Source organism: Biomphalaria glabrata, chromosome 9 (genome assembly GCF_947242115.1).
Source record: "Biomphalaria glabrata chromosome 9, xgBioGlab47.1, whole genome shotgun sequence".
In the NCBI taxonomy this organism is placed as follows: domain Eukaryota; kingdom Metazoa; phylum Mollusca; class Gastropoda; family Planorbidae; genus Biomphalaria; species Biomphalaria glabrata.
In genome coordinates this window covers 33,636,740-33,662,552 of record NC_074719.1, presented here as the reverse complement: position 1 = coordinate 33,662,552, position 25,813 = coordinate 33,636,740, and the positions used below count along the sequence as shown (strand labels likewise).

Genomic DNA, 25,813 nt, shown 5'->3' with positions numbered 1-25,813 from the left:
ATTCGTTTCTATACTAGTACATAACAAACTATTGTATTTCGACAAATATTTTACCCAAACCATCCTGTTTCTGGAAGAAAGTTGATATTGTGTTTCTTAGATCAATTATTTCAGCGCTCAAATCTTCCATCTAAAATAAAAGTATATGTATCATCAAACACCAAACGAATCGTCTCATCAAGAAAATAGCAGTTTTAATCGCTCTGTATGTCTGTCTGGTCAAAAGTGTTTACTCATTATTTCTCCCACACCCAATCTCAAGCTAAACATTTTCAGTTATTTCTTGTACCTGGCACACAAGAATCATGAGACGATACGTTTGGTATCACTCTGTCTGTCTGGTAAAAATTTGTTTGGATGGCAACAAACATTGTTTAAATTCGGTACCATCGAGACAGTGTCTACACGATCAAACAGCCATCGATATGTACATTATTATTATAGCTTTTATATAGCGCTACTTTCATGCTTTTAGCATGCTCAGAGCGCTTTTTGGTCCAATCTCATTAGTGGACCAGTGGGGGGGGGGGGGAGGGGGTATCTAGGAGTTGGTTTTCCGTGCTGCCTTTAGGCGCTCAGTAAACACAACTCTGCCCGAGTCTAGTGTCGAACCTCGAACCCAAGTTCAAGCGCACTTGGCCTCTCGACCAGGCTTCCCACATGTCTAAACCTCATCTAAGATTTAAAATAACAACTATAATAAGTATTAAAAATTAAACCAAGCTAATTGACTTCATAACTAAAATATGATATAAAGCGTTCTAGAACTATATTCAATTTTTAATAAAAAGAACTTCATTTAAAAGACCATTGGCCTCATTCAGTCGTAGAACGACTATGGTTCATCTCAGAGCACACTTCCTCATGTGGCTGTGGAGCCCTATTTGGAGAGACACTCCCGTCCACAGATAGCGCAGGTTTAGGTGGCTTTCGATTCGGTGGTAGAGGAGCTGGCCGTTTTTCGGATTGTGTGTTTTTCTTCCTGAGCAGAGACCCATGTACTTTCACTGTCCATAGCTTTCTTGGTCACTGTCTCTCACCACCTTTTGCGGTCTAGAGCTATGTCTTCCCAATTGTCAGTATTGATGTTCACTGATTTGAGGTCACGTTTTATTACATCTATGTAACGGAGGTGGGGGCGACCAGGTTTTCTTGTGCCAGTCGCGTGTTGACCATAGAGGATGACTTTCGGGATGCGCTTGTCCTCCATCCGGCGAACTTGTCCAAGCCACCGCAAACGGCGTTGTCTGAGGGATGTAAAAATGCTGTGAATACCTGATCGCGCAAGGATCTCAGTATTACACACTTTTTCTTTCCAAGTGACATTCAAGATCCTACGGAGACATCTCAAATGGAACGAGTTCAGTTTTCTCTCTTGCTTTGCGTAGGTGGTCCATGATTGACTGCCATACAGCAGTGTACTCAAAACGCATGCCTTGTAGACTTCCATTTTGGTCACCGTAGTTAGCTTATGGTTTTACCAAACTCTTGGTCTGAGTCTAGCGAATGTCGAGGCAGCCTTCCCTATGCGTTTTTTCATTTCCTCTTCTAGAGACAGGTCATTTGTAATTGTGGATCCCAAATAGCAGAATTCGTTTACGGCGTCAAGCTTGTTATCGTCTATGAGGATGGAGGGTGGTGCTGTAGCAGGTGGTCCCATAACGTTTGTTTTCTTCGTGCTAATAGTTAAGCCATATTCTTTACAGGCTTGAGAGAAGCGGGACATTAGTGACTGAAGTTTCTCTTGCGTGTGTGCTACTACCGCTGCGTCATCCGCGAATAGCATATCTCTTACGAGGGTGACTCTGATTTTAGTTTTGGCCCTCAGTCTGGCAATATTTAGGAGTTTGCCATCAAATCTGGAATGAAGATAGATGCCTTCAGTGGATTTGTCAAACGCGTTGTGGATTAGCAGTGAAAATAGTATTCCAAAGAGGGTTGGGGCCAGGACACATCCTTGTTTAACTCCGCTGTTTATACTGAAACTTTCAGAGCTGGCACCGTTGAATTGCACTGTACCCATCATATTTTGGTGGAAAGATATGATTACATTTAGTAGCTTGGGTAAACAACCTATTGTCTGTAAAATTTTAAAGAGGTCATCTCTGCTAACTAGATCGAAGGCCTTTGTCAGGTCAATAAACGCAATGTACAAAGGCATCCTTTGTTCTCTGTACTTTTCCTGGAGTTGGCGGATAGAGAAAATCATGTCAATCGTGGATCTCCCTGAGCGATAGCCGCATTGTGATTCTGGATAGACCCGATCAGCGAGTTTTTGTAGCCTGGGAAGTATCACTCGAGCAAAGACTTTGCCTACAATACTTAAACGGGAGATTTCCATGTAATAGTTGCAGTCGCTTCTGTCACCTTTGTTCTTATACAGTGTAATGATTTTAGCATCCCGCAGGTCTTGTGGCACAGCACCTTCTTGACAACATTTGCAAAGCAGTTCGTGTAGAGGTTGGATTAGAGTAGTTTTGCATTATTTTAGAAGATCTGTGGGGATACCATCGCATCCGGGTGCTTTGCGGGCAGCAATGTTGTCTATGGCTTTGTTGAGCTCTGAAAGGGTGGGTGTTTCATCTAGCGTATTCATTGTGGGTAATTGTATGATGGCCTTAAGGGCTAAGTCAGAGACTGAGCTTGTTGTGGCGTAGAGCTCAGAGTAATGTTCAACCCATCTGTGCATTTGTTGGCACTTGTCTGTGATAATTTCCCCAGAGGGAGGTGCTGTCTTGTTTTGGGAGGGTCCGAGAGCTTTTTTGATTCCTTCGTACATCCCTCTTATGTTGCTTACTTGGGCTGCGAGCTGAATACTCTCACTGAGCTCTACCCAGTATTCATTGGCACAGATTCTTGCTGTCCTCTGTGCATTGGCTCTAGCTTCTTTCAGGTTTAGCAGGTTGCGTTGGGTAGGTTTTGCCTTGTAAGTGGCGAGTGCATCTCTTTTTGCTCTGATGACAGGTGCTAAAATAGCTGCTTTAGAGTCGAACCAATCATTTTGTTTTGTAATTTTTCTTCCAAAGATTTCCAGGGAAGTCTTTTGTATGATGGACTTTAGGTGTTCCCATTTTTCTGTTGCTGTATTTTCAGAGATATTTTTATACTCGCGTTCAAAAGATTCCGCAAACTGTATCTGGAGATCAGGGTGACACCTCTTGCTTACATCCGATTGGGGTCTTCCAATCTGCTTGGTATGGTGGATTTTTTGGGGGAGAAGATTGATCTTACAACATACCAAGGAGTGATCTGTGTCGCAGTCTGCTCTGTGGTAGGACCTGGTAAGCTTGACAAATTTTAAGCACTTTTGTCTTACCATGATTAGGTCTAGTTGGTGCCAGTGTTTGGAGCGAGGTTGCCGCCAAGATACTCTGTGCTGCGGTTTAGTCTTGAAATAAGTTTTAGTGACGCAGAGGGAGTGTAGTGAGCAAACCTCGAGGAGCCTTTGTCCATTTTTATTTACTTTTCCGACACCAAAACGCCCAATACAGCTGTCCCATGCAAAGTTGTCAGATCCAACCCGTGCATTGAGGTCGCCGAGGATGATAACCTGTTCGTAGTTGGGATCTCGCTAAGAGCAGACGAAAGGTTGTCATAAAACATATCTTTGGCCTCTGGTGTGGAACTCAGAGTAGGAGCGTAGGCACATACCAAAGTCACATGTCCAATAGATGTGTTAAGGCGTAGTGATAGGAGTCTTTCTGAACCGTTGCACTTCAGCTCTACTGTGTTCAGCAGTGTGTTCTTAACTGCAAAACCAACGCCATGTTCCCTTAATTCACTTTCGGCTTTGCCTTGCCAGAAGAAGGAGTAGTCTTTTTCTTTGAACCAGAGTCAGCTAAACGAGTTTCCTGAAGGGCGGCAATGTCTACTTTGAGCCTTGACAGTTCATCGTTTATTATTGCAGATTTTCTGACATCTTCTATGTCAGGTACGTTTTCATTAAGTCCAGTTTGTAAAGTACGCACATTCCATGTGCCCAGTTTAAGAGTGGAGCTCCTCTTTTTTTTCTTCATGTCGACTGGTACATTGGCTTTGTGCCTGCTTTTCAGATTTTGTCATATCCTCGTGTACCCAAACGAGGAAGACAGGCATGACGGGACAGCACCTTATTGACTGGCGGCTGCCTAGCTTGAGGCGGGCGGTAGCTGTCCATTGGAATCCTATGATCCCTCCCACCGACGAAAGTGGCCCCTGGCGCCCTGCTTTACGTCAATTGAGCATTTGAGCTTATAACCGGTGACTGCCACTTCCTGTGTTTGGCCGACGCCAAAGGCGAAGCTGGGGTGTCCTCTCCAGTTTTTTGGGGTTAGGGCTTTGAATACGTGAGATAAGAGCCTGGTCATTGTTTATGGTCTGAACGATGTCGCCCACACAGCAGTTCCCCCTTCTCTGCGCCGCTGATGTGACCAAAGGAACGGAGTATCCAATACAGTTTGGTATCAGTAGCGCCGCAGGATCTGCCAGGCTGAAGCACGGTGTGCCACAGTCTGCCTAAGGGTCACCAGCTCCTGATTTTTTCTCAGGGTTGTCTCCCGAAGCCTTTCCCGTGTTTGGGTATAGCCGCAGGGCAGCGGAGGTTTGGATTCCAAGTTTTCCTTCTCCTAGATGGGTAGCCAACCATGGCTAACGAGCCTCTCCTGCCCGAAGCTTACTGGTTTAAAAGACCACTAGTTTGAAATAATCATAATTTGTATATTCAAATTAAGTTACTCAAACAAGGAGTACAGTGAGGCATACCATTGATTCCCATGCATTTCGAAAAGTTAGTTTCAAAGTATTTCAACAATAAAGATGTAGTTTATAATAAAACAATAAAAAAAACAACGAAAACCTCTGAACAAAACTGAGTCAAAAACATAGTTGTTATAAAGTACTGAAGTCGTTGTCATACTGTCAGAGAAAATCTCAATCAGCTTTCTACAGTTAATTATACAATTCAGAAAATAACTTACTATTCAAACGAGTACTACAATCTTACCTTTTTCTCATGTACTTCTTTAATCTCTTTAAATTCCATTGAGAAAGTTTGAAGTCGAGACATAAAAGTACTAGTGGCTTGGAGTTCATTCCTAACTTCTTCCTTGAGCTCATTTAAACGTTTGTCCACATCTTGTGTAGCATCCAACGTTTTGGTTGAAGTCTCCTCCAGTGTTTTATTTTTTGTTTCTTGATCTTTGAACTTTTGTTCACATTTTTTCAACTCTTTACTTTGTAATAAAACCTCCGAACTTAAAGTGTCAATATTGGCTCTCAAACTCTGAAGTTCTAAAACACACAAGAATTAACTCCAGATGTACGATTAATTTATTTAATTTATTTTTAAAACGTTAAACTTAATTTTAAAAAGTACACTTTAATTGAAATTAAAATTACTTAAATGTTAATTACATTTACCTTGAGAAAGTGAAGCTGATAGTTCAGTGTCATCAGTTTGGTTTTCTTTGTCCATTCGTTCTAAAGAGTGCGCAGATTGAGCTAAATTTTCAATGTTACTTCCTGGAAATAAAGTAAAACAAAAATGTTATCGCTCTTTCTTTCTCTGAGTGTCGTTATTTTTTTCTCCTTTTTGTGTATTTCTTATTCTAAGTTTTTCTTTTACAAAGCTTATATTAACTAGTCTGACTAACTAACTGATTCTCGAATCAAGGGGGAACTTTGCTCAGTAATTCATGGTTCCTAACAAAACACAAAGTGTAAGACAAATTTCCTTACGGACAATAAAGATTCTTCTTATTATTATTAACACATGATTCAAGGAAAAGCTAAACAATTTATGTATTAATTAGTAATGTACTATTACATTTAGAACTAACAGAACAGAAAAGCCACTCTTCAGATTGGTAATCTTTACCCGATCGTTCATTTTCATATCTACAAAAATATTTCCAAAATGTCTTCTGGTATATACCCTTCCTTAATTGAAATTATTCAATGGGGCAAGGCTCGGTCACCTGGTACTTAGTGGTTTAGAGATTAACAATCGCTCTATAAGTTGTATAAAGGTGATATTCTCTTTTGAGAAAGGTGTTGCAACTGTTGTTCTTGTTTCTAAAATTAGTGAATGGAATGTTATGGCTACAAGAAAGTAACTCACCAGCTTGACTGAAATACTTATGCAATGCTTCTGAAGTTTTGCAATTTATGAATTGTTTAATTTCCGTATAACTTAAATTTTCTTTATCCTCAATCCACAATTCGCATTTTTCCTTCACCTAAATTTTGACAAACAACGGTGAGTATTAATAAATAGGTCATATAGCCTACATTAGTGTGGCACAATCAGTAGCAGTCAGTGATATATGGGGTTTGTGTTTGCAGCACTTTTCTTTAATTAAACTGTATACATTAATTGATACAATTTTTTATGGGTTAACTTTTTTTTCAGTTTTTTTTTTTTTTATAAGATTGCATAGATTTGAAAAGTCAAGTCTAAATTACTTACCGAATCAATACTTTCTAAGACTTTTTGTAACAATTCTTTGATTTGTGCCAACTTCTGTACTTTTGAAACGATGTCGGCCACTTCTGAGTAGGATTTCATCTGAAGTAAAGATTTATGAAGATATAATTTGAAAACCCACTGTAGTGATCTAGTTTAGTTTTGTAAATAAATATATTGTGAATTGTTTTTAGCAACGGTAAACGTAGTGACGTAGTCAGACAGACGAATGACGTAGTCAGACAGACGAATGACGTTGCAGAATACGGGTACACGAAGGAGACGACTATGGCTAGGGCTGATAGAGACTGCTAGGTAAACGTCGGATAGTGAGACTAGACGAGCATTTCAATGTGTAAATAAATACACCAGTTGAATTCTTAAGAAGTCTGATCAAGTAAAATGTATTTCATTGTCATATCCCTTGGTTATGTTCAGGCTCGCACAGTAGAATAAGTAAAGTAGTGTCAGAGTTAGGACACACACAACATTCAAGCCAGGACACTACTTCCCTTTATAAAATGTACCTTGCCTCCCTTAGTATGTACTGCTAAAAATACTTTAAATCTCGATAGTAATAGAAACACGAAATATGTAATTATTTGCAGGTTGTCTTGACCTATTTAAGTAATCTCCATAACCTCCTAGTGGCTACAGTTACAATTGTAGTAGCTCCTATTGTAAAACGCGTCAAAAAAATGTTTGTGTTATAATTATAAGGGCCCTGCTTGACAGACTCACCAATAACTAAATCTCGCCATGTCGTTGAGGAAAAAAAATATAACCTTTTATCTCTTGCCTTGGATCTAGGACAAATGAAATAGTTTGGGATCGAAAACATAGCTGTTTACTTAACCAAATACAATTCTCTAGTAACAATTTACACCTACTATGTTTTTTAAAGCTACAACATTAAACATGCATTCATTTTTAAGTTTTTTTTGTATCGTAACTTTCTCTGTGGTTCGAAACTTACTTGTAGACGTTGTATAAGATAATCTTTTTTTTTTTGTCTATATAAACCAAGATAATAAAATTTTTGGTTGAGAGACTGTTACGAGACTAGAGTGTTAACGAGGAAAATGACCAGCCGAAAGCACCATAAAGCTTTAATACTTTAATACTGAACCGAAAGCACCATAGAGATTTAATACTTTAATATTGAACCAAAAGCACTATAGAGCTTTTATACTTTAATATTGAACCGAAAGCATTATAGAGCTTTTATACTTTAATATTGAACCGAAAGCATTATAGAGCTTTAATACTTTAATACTGAACCGAAAGCACCATAGAGCTTTAATACTTTAATATTGAACCGAAAAGCAAAAGTCAGTGATTATAGGAAAAACAAAGTATAAATAATCCGCCAAATTTATGTTAGGTGAGAGTATAAATGGAGGGGGGGGGGCGTCCAAACTATTATGTGAGCTTTCGATGCGCAGGATGCAATAATAAAAAGGCTAGTCCTGAAAAGCATCAGAGAGACTTTAACATATTTCGATAAAGAGATGAAAAGTTGATGGATACTCAGAGCTTGTATCTACGACTAGTTCTTCAGACTTAGGGTGGATGGGGAAGTAAGTGATACCGAATTCACGGGTATTGAGTATAGGGTTGGGAGGGGAAGTGTTAGTAAGTCAGCCGTGCCAATAAGATTTAGCCGTTTATAAAATTTTAGTTTCCAAGGAGTGTTTCGGGGCGGAATGAAAAGGTGAGGTAGAGAAAAGTGATATCGAATTGAAAGGTCAGAAGCGAGTGTGTTTGGAAGGGGGTTTTCATCATCATCATCAAACTCCATTTGAGTGAGGACTTGAGAGGCTCAAATCCTCTCTTGCAAAAGCCCTGGACAGAAACCCTGTTGTCTTGCGTAGTGCATAAATGTCGCCATACAGGTCGAGAATTTGGGGTTTCCCAGACCTGTTCAGACGGAGATCAGAAAGTCTGAGGCAGTCATACAGAATATGAGGCACGGTTTCCTCTTCCTCCCCGCAGTGGGGGCACCGTGAATCGAAATTTGGCCATAGCCGTGGGAAATATGAGCCCACAGGACAATAGCCTGTCCTGCACTGTGCTATAAGAGCTTGCTCAGGCCTGGACAGCCTCCACCACGGGGAAGTGCGGTCAGGGCGCCTCATGCGCTCCCAGACTCCACGGGCTTTTTGGGACTTGTCCCAGCACTCAAACCACTTTTCCATTTCTGTTTTTTTTTAATTATAACCAGAGCATGATGAAAACTTACAGCCCATTCAGTGGGTGGAATTCGCCCTACCTGGTGGGCCAAGGAGTCTGCAATAGTGTTGCCAGTCACATCTATGAGACTCGGTACCTACGGCATTATTACAGGGGTGCCATACCATTGTATTTTGCTGTGTGAAGCCATGATGACAGTCTCGACATTGGGGGAGGGCGTTTTCAAGCGGCCCGTTCTAATTAAACATATCACATATTAGAATATACTGCTCAAAATTGATTTGCTAAAATAGAATGTTATATTGAAAGTGTAAAAAAAAAAAAGAAAGATGGAGGCATTCTGCAAATTTATTGTGTGAGCATTACACTAAGCAGGATGTAAAATTCAATAAAGTCCTAGACCAAAATAATATCCTAGAGCCTCTCAAATAATTTGAAATAACTGAAAAGCAAAAGAATAGCCAGATAGTGTTAAGAAGGCTATTTGTTAAGTCGGAGAGTTGAGGGGGGCGAGTAATACTCGAATTTAAGGGCGTGTCTAAGTTATAAGTAAGAACAAAAGAGAGAGGGTCCATAACAAAATAACAATATATAGCATGGGACAAAATCAACAGTCGTAGCCGGTGGGTAATGCTAATTAATGTATGTTCTTAAAAAAGACTGAAATCATAGACAAACAATAATAAATTAAATCGAAGTTGCTTTGAAACACAAAAGATCAACAAACTTTCATCCAGACTAATTGATTTTCAACGTTTCTTGAGTTCTTCGTAAGTCATATCGGGAATTTCCTTAATTTTTTTTTTATACGTATATCAACTTCAGTTGATGTTTTTTTCTTCAGTATGTGTTTTTTGCCTTTTTAATTAGGTGAGAATATTTGGATTCGATGTTTTATAAAGAGTAATTTTGTATTTCATTCACAAGAAATAATTTTTTAATGGAAAGAACAATTTGACAATATTGGTTTTCCAAAGACTTGTTAAAATCTAACAAGGGAGAAAATAGGCCTATGTTTCATATTATCCTAGGTTTTATCCGTAAACAAAAGTCAATAAAGAAGTTGATTAAAAAAAGGATTATGGGATTATAATGATGCTGGTAAAGCCTTACTAGAACTGAACGGTGTACAACAATAATATTGGGGACTGGTTCAAAACCATAGTTAGAGTGAGACAAGGCTGCCTACTTTCACCAACACTTTTCAATATCTTCCTTGAAAGGATAATGGAAGATGCCCTCGAGGGCTATGAAGGTACTGTAAGCATTGTAAGAAGAAGAATTACTAACTTGCGCTTCGCAGATGACATTGATGGCCTAACAGGGATAGAAGAACTAGATGACTTGGTGATGCGCATTGATAATGCTTCTGCAGCATATGGTATGCAAATAAATGCCGAAAAAAACAGCAAATATGACCAATAGCCAATATGGCTTTTGAAGAGCATCAGTATTGGAGGTTAAAAGCTGGCTAGTGTTAGCAGCTTTAAATACTTTAGAGCTATTGTCTCCGAGGAGGGACAAGAAGTGCTGGCCCGATTTGCACAGTCCACAGCAGCCCTTTCAAAACTTAAAAAAAAACATATGGAAAGACAAAAGCTTAGTCCTCGGCACCAAAATCAGACAGATGCGCTCCCTGGTTATGGCCACATTTTTATATGCGTGTGAGTCTTGGACGCTTCAGAGTTAGAGAGGAGGATCCTAGCAATGGAATTGAGATGCTACAGAAGGATCTTAGGTATCAATTTCACAGACCGCATCACAAACCAAGAGATAAGAGACAGGGTTACTGTTTGTAAAAATGTGTTTGTAAAATGTTTTACATGTTTCGGATGTTCCTTCAGAGTTGAAGATAATTACTTCCTAGTCTAAACCTCCCACAGGATGACGGGGGATGGGAGCGGGCAGGGTTTGAACCCGGGACCATCGATAAATCTGAACGACAGTCCAGCGTGCAAACCGCACGACCAGGCAGCCATCCATACTGCAGCGATTGGACCTCACGATGACCTGCTAACTATCGTAAAAAAACGCAAGCTAAAAATAAATGACCATTTTACAAGATCTTCGGGGCGCACAAATACCTTCCTTCAGGAAACAGTACCAGGAAAAAGAAAAAGAGGCAGACAGAGAAAGCGATGGGAAGACAATATAATAGAATGGTTGGGCCTGCCATTCTAACTAAGGCAAATTACAGAGAAGAAGGGAGAAAGACGGTCAACGAATCTTGCATGGTGCCCCAACGGTTCAACAGACTAAGGGATAAGTAAAGGTTAAGGTTACATCAGGGGGATATGTGGACAAGCGATCACGTCATAAACCAGACAATTGATTATAAGTATATCGATACCAATCTTGCCAAAAAAATCCTCAGCACTGACCTTATAGTAAATCACAAATATAATTTTATTTACTATTTAATTTTGAACAAATCTTTAGCACTCCAAAATCTTTATATATATATATATATATATATATATATATATATATATATATATATATATATATATATATATATATAGGGATAGTTTACAACAGAAACAGACATAAGGTGCTAGAGGTTGTTAGAAACTAGATATTCTACTACGAATTGAAACGCCACCATTCTATTTATTGAGACTTTGTTCTATGACCTTTGTTTTGTATCAAGTCCATTTTATTCTTGTGGTTTGAACGTGACGAAATGGAATATTGAATGGATTCCACTAAAGCAATATTCATACCCTTTTCAAGAGCCACTTATTGCCTGTCTTTTTTACAACTAATAATTTCACCTAAACCAGCGTTTTGAACCTTTTTGAGAAAATGGCACTTCAGGAGAAATGAAGTACTCTTCTCAATGAGTCGCTGATTATTACCCTTGAAAATAAAACAGTCATAATATTAAAACAATTTCGTTCACATTTTAAGCTAATTAAACATATGACTCTCTAATAATTGTCTTAATAATAACGATTTTCTTTGTGTCCCAGTTGCGACCTAAATATTTAATGAAGCTATTTACAAAGCTTACATCAACTCACTTTCTTTATCAGTCTGGTAAAAGTTTGTACAATTTGTTTCTCCCACACCTAATCTCGGATCACGCTGAATTTTTTGCAAAATTATTTCTTTTACCTTACACACAAGAATCAATTAAAAAACAATAACCAATTAGTTAATTGGTAATAAATTACTTTGTTTGGTATATCAAACAAGGGAAAGAAATAGTACTTGACTGAAGTAGTGAAATAAGCTGAATTAGTCTTCTTTTTATTAGTCTGTCATTGAGGCTTAGTGAACACAAACATGAAATATAAACAATATATTACTATACAATATTTTCTGTTCATAGACACTTCGCTAACAGAGTGTTTACCGCTTTGGCTTGATAATCCTGACAAGGCTTGAGCCCACAACTTTGAATTCTTGCTGTTCCAATTTTTTTGTTACATTTAAAAATCGATCACTCAGATACCCCTTTCTTTCTTCCCCCCCCCCCTTACTCCTTTCCAACTGATTAAGTCAACTGATGGGATTATTGCGTACTGAGAAAGCTAATAGAATGGAATTGTGTTAAACAAAAACAATTAGTAAAAAACAAAATTTAAGATTATAATTATTAGATTTGATCTATTACAAATGTAATGAATAGACTGATCCAAACTAATTGATACACTTAATACAAGTTTTTTTTTTATATAGATCTATAAAGAAAAGAAAGATTCAAGTCTCATTTACCTTAAGGTCTGGTAGTTTACAAAAAACAGGGGCAGCCTAAGACTTGTCTCAACTTGTCAACGATGAATTGCCATCAGAAGTAAGAGATGGATTAAATTAGTCAAACAATTATGTTATTTTTCATTTAAAAATACTTTAAGTACATGAAATTAGAAGAACTTTTATCCTTTGCCATTACGAATGCTACTACTGTCGTGTTATAGAGAATGTTGTATGTGATTTTAGGCTGCGACATTCTTTTTACTTCACTGTAACATAATCACCTTATTGTAACATAATCACTTCACTGTAACATAATCACTTCACCGAAGAAGCATGTCTTTGCCCTCTCTCCTATTCAAGTGCCTACACCTACAAAAAATATCAACAAACCAGTTCAATGTTCAGATTAAATTTCCATTGTAGAAAAAAAAAAGCGTGTGATGATATTTTAAACCAAAAGTAAGATGTCTCAAGAGTGGAAACATAGAAACAACACGATTACCTACCGCTACAGTAGCTTTCTGGTTGACTTGACACTTTTAGTCAATGACCTTAGTTAAAAAAAAAAAGAGTATTTGTGTTATATAATGTTTACATTTCGGACCAGCATTTCGAAGTAAAGATCACTAATTTCTAGCCAAATCTAGTGTAAGACACGGGAGATGACAACAGGGAAATTTCCAACTTGGAATAATTGACTATTGTGATGAACTTGTGTAGACTTTCCTTTTTTTAAATAAGTTTTAATTGCTTTAGAATTAGACTCAAGCACTTAATTATCAAACATCTTACAAAGAATTAATTTTAAATAGTATTGTGCATTAAATAAATAAAAAATATTCTATTATTAAATACTACTAATAATAAGGCTTGTCTTCGTGTCTGAAGATTAATGAGGAATGCAGTATTAAATACTAGATCTATTTTCAAAGTTGATCTCAGTGATATTAATTTAATTTTAATAATAATGAAATAATTTGTAAAATGTCATATATAAGCTTAATCTAATACTTTCACGTTTGATTGTTTAATTTGCTTCATGACAAAATGTACCGGCAGCCTAAGACTTTTCAGCAACCATTATTTGTCTTTGCAAACAAAGTGAAAGTGACAGCATCCGTATAAGTCTAGCCACCACGAGCTCAGGTTTTATCGGTTTCTAGAATGAAACCAGCCGACTACTGAGATGAACTAAAGAAATATCTCGACCACACTTGTATCGGACACTTCATTGAGATGTCTGAACCAATGTTACGTTTCTGGATGAAGATTTGTTCAGTAATGATGTACATTGCTATAAACTCAGAGAGCTTTGCGTTCAACTGTTGCTCAGTGTCAACAGTGAATAAGACACTAGTAGCCAATTGTTCTAATTTGAACTGGACATTTGTGGACCTTCGATGTGTGCCTGTGACCACAGAAATGTTGTTACTGGACAGAAATAATCTGACTACCTTGACCAATGGCTCTTTTCAATCACTGACGTCTCTCCGGCAACTTAGTATTCAGTCCTCGAATGTTCATCAAATCGAGGTAAAGTTTTGTTGTAATTCATTTCTTTAGTATTCTGATATTTTGATTATACAAAATTTAGCTTAGGGCTAGAAACATTTGAACATCATTTAAAAGGAAGTTAATATTATTTTTGTATTATAGCATGCCCAGAGCACTATGGTCCAATCTCTATTGTAAATTGGGGGAGGGGGGTATCTGGGAGAAGGTTTTCTATGCTGCCTTTAGGTACTCAGTTAACACACATAAAACTACAGTACAATTATTATCAACACTTCCTGTACTTTGTTAACTGAAGACCAAAACGCTATAAATATATTGTTAGTTTGTCGACAAAAATGTTTAAATGCAATAAAATATGTTTATGTTTTTCAGATCGATACATTTATAGGTCTCAGCCAACTACAAAATTTAAACCTCGAGTATAATCAAATGACAGATGACATTTCATCCTTAGATCCTCAAACATTTAGACATTTTACCAATCTGAAGCAGCTTTTCATTGGTAATAATGAGAACCTTTCTCAAAACGTGAAAAGATCTTTCGTTTATTTACGCAACCTTTCCAGCCTCTCTATGGATGGTTCGAAAATATTACAAATTGGAAGGGAATTCTCTGACTCAATTGAATAACCTTACCTTGTATTGCTCAAAGGTAACCAATATAACAAACGAGAGTTTTGTAGGACTATGGAACTCTAATTTGACAATACTAAATTTGATTAGTTGTAGTAGGCTGCAATTCGATCCACAAGATATTGATTTGAACTATTTACATAAACAGTTCAGTGATGACGCTTTCCAGAATTTAAAGTCCTTGGAGGTTCTCAGAATTGTCAATTGTAGAATAGGCAATGAAAATATTGCCAGAAAATTTAAACATTTTATTAACTCCTCGTTGCATACATTATACCTTGAGGCCACACATTATACAAGAGAGTATTATAATCCGAATTCAACCTTTCAAGACGGGGTTATATTTACCCCCTGTACTAACAGCCAAATATTTAAGGCAGTTAACTCTTACGCACTTCTCCTGGGTTGACAGCAATATTTTTGCCATTCAGCCTGGAGTTGCATCCAATCTTCAGTGGAGAAGTAACATTGAGTCATTGGATATCTCGAAGAACAGGCTGGGCTGGGTGGGTTGGAGGTTTCTGTTGCTCGAAGTGGCACGCCTGGAGAAACTGGAGACTCTAATTATTACCTCGCCCAGCCCGGAAAACAAACCTTCAAATCCTGATCTAGGAATCGATATGGCAAATATACCACGAGCATTACCGTCTTTTTCACATTTAAGTTATTACAACAAACAGCTTCTGGCGGAGCTAATGACAACAAATGCAATGAGTTATCCTGAGAGACTAGATACGAAAATGAATTCCATAAATAATAGTTCGTTTACTGAAGCTACAATTTCTAAAGCATTGCACAGGAATGGGAAGAGAGATTTCCTAAATATAGACCCTTTATATAAAGAAGTGCCTTCAGTGCTTGAGCCTATAACAGTATCTTCATACGCAACATTAGCCAATGTTGATTCTATCAGTGTACAAGATCTCCTTAGTGTCTCAATAAATCCACTTTATCCTACTGATTCCGGTACCTGGACTATTAGAATGCCTCTCTCCTTAAATACAGTTCAAATTGTTAGCATGCTTCAGCGAGATAACAACTAGGGCAACCAAAGTGTACGATTCGTCCAGACTGGCAGCCAGGCTGCTAACTTCACACATTTTTACTTTGTTGGCAACAGCATAACTCGAGGTACTGGTAGAATTATAGGACTGGCCTCCCTTCAGCTTTTTGACTTATCCAGAAACTATTTTATGGTTGCTCCATATTTTTTCGACGACTTCCCCTCTCTGAAATATCTTATGCTGCAATCCATGATGAACGAGGACTTTCTTTCAACGTATAAGTATCGACAGAATCATTCAGAACATGCCAGAACTGAGATATTTAGATCTTACAGACAATAAACTCAATTTTCTTCCTCCAAATTTATTTTCCAGAAACTCTCATATTACTCATGTGATATTGGCTAAAAACAGATTTTCTTCTTTTCCAATCATGATGGATTTGGTTCCTAATTTAAAAATTCTTGATTTGACTGGAAACGCAATCATATATTCTAATAGAGGAAGATACGAAATCTCTGACGAAACACTCGGAAAATGTTCCAGATTTTCATTTGGCCCTAGCTGAAAATAACATTGCCTGTGTTTGTTCCCATATACGATTTATGTGAAGTATTAAATTTAACATTAAAAAATCGTCATAAATATGTCACATGATGACATATACATTAACTGAAATTATTTTTTGCAAGCTAATTAACGACAAGATAAAAATGGCAATGACACAGTTTCAATATCCAATGAGGCCCACAGACTGAAGGGCAATGCGCTTTCATTGTACAGTTTCCTTTTCGGCTGCAGTACCTAACGGAAGTGCAAGTCTGTCTGTCGCGAGCTGAGTAGTGCGCTGGTGTCTATCGTTAGCATCACTGTAGGGCAGGGTTATTACAATATATTACATATTAGGTATCCCAAAATATTTAGAAACATTGTCTTAGAGCCATAAAATTAAGGGGGAATGCAACATTTTACCTGCAGCTCTAGCAGGATTGACTCCCGAGACCATTCCCATGATTGGGCATAGCTACCAGGAAGCGGAGATTTGAATTCGGAGGTTTCCTTCTCCAAGGTGGGTAGCCAGCCATGGCTAACGACCCCCACCTATCCGAAGCTTTGTAATTTAGGCACCAGTTACTCACCTTCGACCCTTCTCCTGATCGCCGGACTCAATATCTGAGCCAGGAGTTGAGCTCATTGTCAGAGTTTATTTGAGAAGCATGCCGTTAGGAGGCATTTTATACATAGTAGAGTGCTTATATCCATTACCAATTCCAGCAATGATAACCTTACGGAAACGGGCAATTTCTGTCTTTTAAGATTCCTGAGTGACTGTCAGAGTTGCTCATTCATTTAGGAACATGTATATAATGTTTTCATGATATTGTAGTCCCTCGATAAGCTTCTTAGCAAAAAGTCTCGTATAGGTGTTTCCTATGAATTCTTAAACATTAAAATATGTAGTACACGTATGTATTTATATGGAATCTGCTTGATGGACACCAAATATCTCATCTTTAACATTATCAAGTGTGCATGATAACAAGGGTTAGGATTAGGGTTGCTGAAAAGACACTCCCTTTCAGTATTGCATTTTTTTTTAAATTACAGTTTGGTTTAACATCAGCGACTTTCTTGATAACTAGAGAAAGTATGCATGTACATCTCAAGAAGGACGATTAATCGCAGCTGATACCCTGCTACAGGATATTTATGGATTTTACAGACAATGTTATGGCTAGTAAGTTATTTTAGATTGAATTGGTTGTCAATGTTGTAAAGAGTTCGGGAAAAGTTTGATAGCATGGGGCACTTCATTTAGGGATTAAAGTCAATTATCCTTTTCAGACCTTGCGTTCTATGGGGCAGATCGTGTAAAGCTCATGTTTGTTTCTGTGGTCCACGGTTGACGAGGGTGTCATGTGGCCATCACAACGGCCAACTGCTTTACTTTGTGCTAACTAATGGCTGGAACCCATTTCGTTGGTGGACTCTGTACAAATCCCAAACTATAAAAAACCCAAGTCTTCACTGGGAATCGAACTTAAGTTTGGAAGCTAGGCGCTCTACCACCATTAAGACATCACGCCCTTTTCCAATCAGTCATTTCTGTCAAATCTGGTCTCTGAAAATGAATATGAAGTTTACAATTGCACAACAAATGTCCAACAAAAGCCTGGACATATACATTGAAAGTGTTGCGATTGTCTAAGCCTACTCAAACTATGGAACTTATTTATTAACAAACAAAGCTCATTCCAAATACGACTTTACAGTTGAATTTCTTTAGGAATAGAAGAATATGATACATTCATAAAGGATGTGCAGTGTTGAGTCACAGAATCCAGTGGATATTTTGCTCTAAAAACAAGCGTGACGTTACACAAAGTGCACATAAACCATTCGTAATTTAACTATTGAAAACATTTATTAAAAAAAAAAGAAAGCTGCTTTAACAAAATCACTATAACTCCATTTGTTAAGCCAATATTACTAGCCAACAAACCTTCGGGTCTACGAGTATCTCTCCATAAATAATAATTTAAAATTTTCATGTCTCCCGAGCCCATAAGAAATTGTTTGACGTCATACAAGCCAAAAAACTTTTCAAGGAAAATAAAAGATGTCATAAACCACTTCACTGACGTCAAAAAGCATATCTCAGCTTTCAGTCGCTAAACATGTATATATGATACCTACATTGGTTTTTAAAAGTTAACTGCACACTGTAAATAGACGATTTAGTTTACCGATTTTCATTTGATTTATTCCAATTTAATCATCTCTCTAATATCTTGACTGCAGCAATTATCTACTGATTTCCATTGTTTTACTGCTCGTGAGTTCCTCCACTTTCCTTGTGGCCTACCTCGTGCACAGATTTAGAACCGTTATAGAAGCTTAGGATCTTTAGGATCTTTATCAAGGCATTTCGACCAATGAAATCCAGCGACTACAAGACACACGTTTTCATTGGCTACGCTGATGAGGATGTCGGCTTCGTGAGACATATTTTATTAAAGTAAGAACTTATCTTTATTGTTCATAAATAGCGGGCTCCGCATGGATAAACCGTTGTGGTCATGTTATTGAATAGTGTTGCCTAGAAAGTATTCGCGTCTCAAACGTATTTGTAATGTACTAGCACTCACCTCTTCTTTTTGTATTCAATATGTTGAACGGTGACTCCATCTTTACATTCACCTGTCACTACGTCTGTTGGATAGTTGGGGAACTCTAGTCATCTATCGACCGTCTCTTACAATACCTCTTACAATACCTCTTACAATACCTCTTACAATACCTCTTACAATGCCTCTCTTTCATCGAACATTCTTTCATGTCGTCTTTCCATCCCTTGTTTTGTCTGTCTCTCCTTACTTATTGTTTTCCAAATGTGTTATTTTCTTTGTCTTAAAAGTCAAGCGAGCATATTGTATGTTCTCTATAATGTTAAAGCTTAAGACAAAGAAGTCAGTTCGTGGAATGTGATGTCATATCTCAAATTAAATCCATAAGGTGATTGACACAATGCCTCTTAACACTTCCTGTCTGTTGTATCCTCATACGACTACTTGCATTTTGCTTTTAGATTTAAGTATGCAATAGTTATTACACTATGTTGAAAAAGTCGAAAGTTTGTTATATCAAAAGATTATTTTATTATTCTTTGTAAATGAATTCATATTTTTCCCGCCTATCCAAAGACACATACTAAAATGAACAGTATATGAACAAACGCTTTTTTTAAACATCATCAAACACTATTTGTTTCACACCCATTCTAGGATCATTTAAAACTTTACATCGTTATTTTTTGTACTTAACAAAACATGAATCAATCAAAAGGTTAACCGATTAGTTCATTAAATATTCATATTTACTTATTATGTTTTGTATCAAAAAAGATATAAATGATACTATTAAGAGATGCGGCTGTATATGTGGAGTTTTTCCGCTAATTATGTTTTGTCCACTTTTTTTCCTCCCACTTCGAATTTTCGGATCAAATTGAAATTTTGCAGAATTATTCATAGTCGATGACTAATAGATTATTCAATAAAAAAAACAACTTTCTAACTGGTTAATGAGTTATTGATAATGTGTTTGTTTTACATGTTTCGGATGTCCCTTCAGAGTTGAAGAAAGTTTACTTCCTAGTCTAAACCTCCCACAGGACGACGGAGGAGGGGGCAGGGTTTGAACCTAGGACCATCGATAAATCCGAACGACAGTCCAACGCGACAACCGCACGACCAGGCATGATATTCATCGCAATACTAATAATAATGAATATTGTTGAAAATAGAAGAAAGATAGTCTTACCTGCAGTGTTCATAGAGGTAGATATGGGGCTTATCAATTTACAAGTTACACTCCATTATCTGCTATAGGCAGTTAGATCCTGATTTAAATTAGTTTATCATAATCTATTACATTTTTAATTACTGCGAAAATATTATTTATAATTATTTTAATGATATTCATCGCAATACATTCTTGATGTCAAAATAGAGTTGCATTACTTTTATTCTACTGCGGTGTAGAGGGATAAAATGTCTGTGGATAATATGTCCGGTAAAGTTTCTGCCATTAAATGTTTGGATATGGCATGTCGTCTCAGTTTAAACATTCTGTGAATTTATCCGGAATTATCTGTGCCTGTAGTCCGTTATAGGCCAAAGGCCTTCTGTATTGTCGTCTCGGTTATGGGCGGGTATTTCAAAATGCCCCCCCCCCCCATGTTTTGCCCATCTGATTTCATAGTCATCCAAATCTTAGTGCATAAGTTTTGCAAAACCAGCAGCATTAAAATGTCAAAGAGCAAACCAACAGGTAACGCTAACTTGTGAGGTGGACCTCCAGTTTAGTAGGGTATGAAAACGGTCGTTGAGTCATCTTGATGTCGACACGCCAACGATCATCGTTACCACAAGGACCATCACCATTTTCGGTACTACTTTCGATAGGAGTGGGAAATAATTAACATGGATTCTTAAAGAGAATTACTTACAAAAGTGCTCCGCTGCGTGTAGAACAATAAGTAAAATTATAAGATAATGTAAACAGTTATTTAGTCTTAGAATAATACTTAATATAGTAATTTTATTCCGAACATTTTCTGATATGGTTTATCAAATACATTGTAAGGGCTGTAATTGAAGCTTAATACGTTATCAATTTAGTTTGAGTTATTGTTGCTCTCCTTTGTAAATTCTGTCCAACTATAGATGTCCATTTCTCTAGTAACCATGAGATTGTTTTGTTTTAATGTTAAATTTTTTAAAACATTGAAGGTATTTGGAAGAAAACCTAAAAGTTTCTACATTTGTCCATCATCGTGACCTGACTCCTGGCTACACTGACCAACAGATGTTTGAGGCCATGAGAGACAGTTGGAGAATTCTTTTACTTATTACACAAAGTTTCTTGAACAACTACGACCTCTCGGACATAATCATGAAGGTCAGTCTCTCTTAGTAAATAGTTGTTAGATGCTTTATCTTTATTAGTTTAATGTTGTTTTTGTTGTGACCTGTTGTAAAGGTCAAAGTTGACATTTCATATACAACTTTTACGTTCTCATTTCTTTATAATCTGACTAGCACTAACACAAAATATTTCAATTCCTAGATTGGTTGTTGCGGGTAGTGTACCACTGTATTCATTTCCAATAATTGATTTCATTTATACATGGTGTTGTCCAAATTATTTTGTTTGTTTGCAGTCTAAATATAAGGGGAAAAAAACTGTCAAAACAGACTTTATAAGTCAAAACATCCACAGTAAGACTCTACAAGTCAAAACACCCACAGTCAGACTCTACAAGTCAAAACATCCACAGTGAGACTCTACAAGTCAAAACACCCACAGTAAGACTCTACAAGTCAAAACACCCACAGTAAGACTCTACAAGTCAAAACACCCACAGTAAGACTCTACAAGTCAAAACACCCACAGTAAGACTCTACAATTCGAAACACCCACAGTAAGACTCTACAAGTCAAAACACACACAGTAAGACTCTACAAGTCAAAACACCCACAGTAAGACTCTACAAGTCAAAACACCAACAGTAAGACTCTACAAGTCAAAACACTCACAGTAAGACTCTACAAGTCAAAACACCCACAGTAAGACTCTACAAGTCAAAACACCCACAGTAAGACTCTACAAGTCAAAACATCCACAGTAAGACTCTACAAGTCAAAACATCCACAGTAAGACTCTACAAGTCAAAACACTCACAGTAAGACTCTACAAGTCAAAACACTCACAGTAAGACTCTACAAGTCAAAACACCCACAGTAAGACTCTACAAGTCAAAACACCCACAGTAAGACTCTACAAGTCAAAACACTCACAGTAAGACTCTACAAGTCAAAACACCCACAGTAAGACTCTACAAGTCAAAACACCCACAGTAAGACTCTACAAGTCAAAACATCCACAGTAAGACTCTACAAGTCAAAACATCCACAGTAAGACTCTACAAGTCAAAACACTCACAGTAAGACTCTACAAGTCAAAACACTCACAGTAAGACTCTACAAGTCAAAACATGTAAATCGTGCCTAACATTACTAACATTCAAACTCTAAATCGTTTGAGCTCGGTTTACAGAATTTAATTTTCTCAATTGCAATCACTGTCAAGGCGAAAATGGTGTAAGGTTGTAATGTGTAATGTTGAAGAATACTGTACTACTATTACAAATTGGACCGGTTACTACCAATGTGATGTGAATGCGTGGTCTTCTGGGTTCGTGCTTCCTGGAGTCTTACTTGACACGTGACAGACACAGACATTACAGATTGACTCAAGTTCTCTTTGGCAGACAAATATAATGCTTATTGAATGACAATAATAATAATACTGCGCCTTATTGGAGGTTACATCAAGACCTCCAATGTAAAACATAATTACATCCGCATAACAGCGGTATTGAATGTTCAAGATGATTAGTTACAGAATAAATCACAAGTAACATCCGCATCACAGAGGGTAACAAATACTTCAATAATACATAGCCAACTCTCAGTGTAGAGAAAAGCTAATAGGAATATACATAGTGTTGACTGCCTGACTGAACTGACTGAACTGCAAGTCAATTTTATTCATTCTACTTCCTGTTTTCTACATCAGGAATTCTCGAGTCTTTTCAACGTCTTAACCTGAGGTGAACATTAAATCAGGCAACTGTCAACTGAGACTGTGACAATCACACATAATCTTCATTGGTCCTATTCGCAACATTTAATTTCTTTAAAAGGAAAAAGGATAACAGAAACCCATTCCTTTAACAATTTGGAACCTATACACTCACACACACACATTTTGCCTGTCAGTCAAAGCATATATTAAAGACTAAATACCGTCGAGATACAACATTACCAAAAGAAAAACTATTTACAAAAGTTCTACAATACATTAACACAATATATAAATTATTTCGTCAGGTTTATTTCCAAAATATTTGATTCAGTCGTAATTTATATATATAGTTAGTCCATCGGAGTTTGATGCTAACCACTTTTCTCATCTGGGGGGGGGGCGGGCTGAGAGCTTCGCACTGGGTTTTCTTTCCTCCTCATGTGGCTGGTGATACCTATGTGAGCATAGAATGCACACTGGGCAGGTAATTCCAGCTGGAGCTAGTGTCATTGGGCAGGTAATTCCAGCTGGAGCTAGTGTCATTGGGCAGGTAATTCCAGCTGGGGCTTGTGTCATTGGGCAGGTAATTCCAGCTGGAGCTAGTGTCATTGGGCAGGTAATTGCAGCTGGAGCTTTTGTCATTGGGCAGGTAATTCCCACTGGAGCTAGTGTCATGGGGCAGGTAATTCCAGCTGGAGCTAGTGTCACTGGGCAGGTAATTCCAGCTGGAGCTAGTGTCACTGGGCAGGTAATTCCAGCTGGAGCTAGTGTCACTGGGCAGGTAATTCCAGCTGGAGCTATTGTCACTGTGCAGGTAATTCCAGCTGGAGCTAGTGTCATTGGCCTTCTTCTTTTACGTTTTCTTATGTTAGCGCTGTTCTCTTGTCTCAACAATTTGTTGGCAAGTTTTCACAGCGCGACGCCAGTATGCTTTATCATGTGCTTCTGTCTCCACGGTGGCTGAGTCAATGCTGAACGCTTTCAGAGAAGCTCTAAAGATGTCCCTATATACTGTCCACGTTTCAAAGGCATAGAATAATATAGGGAGGATAACAGCTTGATAGACCCCTAGCTTTGTATTTGTGGTCGTAATTTATAGCCATCGCTTATACACACAAACGTTTCTATCACGTAAATTGTATTCTTGGACTTTTACTTGTTTTGTAAATCAATATTTATATATTCTATACTCTTGTCATTCAGATTGTCATAAAATAACTTAGTATGTCAATCTGTCATCTAGATAATTCTCATTTCAGTATGCAAGTCATTGTGTGAGCCCAGCCAATGAAAAACGTGTTGTCCTATTGGTCCAACAAACTCAGTTGTACAACATCCCAGGCTCCTTGTATGATGTCCTGGAAGACTCACGAATCATTGTCATCTCTGATCTGTCTGCTCACCTGAACTACGTACAGAGACAGGAAATTAAACAATGTCTTAGAGATATACAATGAATATAATGATATCAGCCTTTGATAAATTTCTCACACATAGCCAGTTACTTGAGCAATGACCAGTAGGTTGTAAAATTATATCTATATATAGAACTCCGTATTAACTGGTACTAAGGCATTTCACAACATACGAAAACTATTTAAACACATCTATGTGAAAAAAATTGGTTTTAACTCTTTCTCTCCTGATTGACGATACCATCGTTGATTTGACCCCATTAAATTAACTTAATTTTTGGGTTCATAAACTTTAATTGGTGTTATATAATAAGGCATGCACTTATCTTTACCAATTATAACATTTTCTGATTAAAAGAAAAATTTTACTGAAGATTAGCCTTAACAGGTCAATGAAATATAAATGAGAAAAAGGAATACTTCCTTTTGATGGGGAAATAATCACGGAGAGATAGAGTTAAGAAGCTAAAAATTACTTAATTTACTTGTTTCTTCACTATTTTATCTAGTCAACAAACAATTTTAAAATCTTAGCAAACTTTTTATTTTTTCGTTATTATAGAAAATCTTTGCTCTGACGTGTTATCATGCTGAAATTTATGAGACTATTATCACCTTTGATATTGCTTGATGCTATATGTTTTAAAGTTTGTTGAAAATCTTAGAAACATGATATACTTGTAAACTTTATTAAAAGGGAATCTAATTGTATTCTATTGAAGTCATCGAAAGGGATCAAGGACCCACAATAATGTTGCTAAGCTTGTCATTTTTCTTAAATTCGGCTTACATTTTACTGGAGTACTCAATCCTCTGGATCCGCCCTTTAGTGCATAAACAACATAAAGACATGTCCTAATAGAAAGTTCTAATACGACAAACAAATATTTTGAACTAAAATAAAAATACCAATTTCAAATTTTAGTCCACTATGTCACTGAAGATGGGGGGAGGGGGTCTAATTGTATATTATTGTGGACGCTAATCTTGAAGGTTACCAATTTCGTACATACTGATGCCTTAGTTAAAATTAGTATTTATAATGAAATCAAATAAGGATAATTAAACAAATAAATAGTTATCAACTGAATACAATAACATATATTAGCCTTTTTAGATCCTAAGGTCAATAACAATTCTATAGTGATCCTCCTTTATTTATTATATCTATATCTGGTCAAAGAAAATTGAATCGGTTAACTATAAATATATATATATATATATATATATATATATATATATATATATATATATTTAAATATATATATTTAGAAAACAAAAGGCTATATCTAATGTTATAAACTAAAAACGACATTACACAATCTATATATATCTAGATATAGAAATGTAGATCTCGTGAGGTAATTTGGCGAGAATATAAAAATTGATATATATAACAACAAAATATATCTCTTAATGTAGATTTTTATGTAATGATTACAAAGACACTAAAATTATATTTTTATGTCCTATAGGAGAGGTTTTTTTATGTGTGTCAAAATTTGACTGAAGAAAATGTCTTCAAAACTGTGTTCGAATTTATGTGTCTTTTAACTATTCATCACTTTGTAACTTTGATAGACAGCAACTTGAAGTCTGGAGCAATCATACTTCAATATATGCGTTTTAAATTCAATGCTTTGCGTTTCATGCAAACTCAACTTTTGGTAAATGAAAAAAAAAATGCAGAGAATTATACGAAATTGATTGGAAAAAATCAACAACAATAAACTGAATAGTGTGATCGAATAGGAAAA

General features: G+C 36.9%; 1 protein-coding gene and 1 long non-coding RNA gene across 5 annotated transcripts in view; one reads left to right on the top strand and one right to left on the bottom strand.

Annotated features, from left to right (window-relative positions):
* LOC106076071 (uncharacterized) overlaps window positions 1-12,496 on the bottom strand; it is a 24,254-nt gene extending 11,758 nt beyond the window's left edge. The window contains exons 1-6 of one of the 4 annotated variants that reach the window (XM_056040064.1): window positions 12,356-12,496; window positions 6,446-6,544; window positions 6,098-6,215; window positions 5,398-5,499; window positions 4,982-5,268; window positions 55-130 (exon numbers count right to left, since the gene is read on the bottom strand). In XM_056040064.1, coding sequence (XP_055896039.1) covers window positions 55-130; window positions 4,982-5,268; window positions 5,398-5,499; window positions 6,098-6,215; window positions 6,446-6,544 — 682 coding nt within the window. In that variant the 5' untranslated portion in view covers window positions 12,356-12,496. Of the gene's footprint in view, window positions 1-54; window positions 131-4,981; window positions 5,269-5,397; window positions 5,500-6,097; window positions 6,216-6,445; window positions 6,545-9,313; window positions 9,451-12,355 lie in introns of those variants that run through there. The other 3 variants (XM_056040061.1, XM_056040063.1, XM_056040065.1) reach the window with 3 other exon arrangements.
* LOC129928047 (uncharacterized) lies at window positions 9,443-25,813 on the top strand. The gene is made up of 6 exons (XR_008779636.1): window positions 9,443-9,505; window positions 12,320-12,434; window positions 17,098-17,227; window positions 18,292-18,508; window positions 20,784-20,952; window positions 23,901-25,813. It is a non-coding gene; the product is annotated as an uncharacterized LOC129928047 (long non-coding RNA).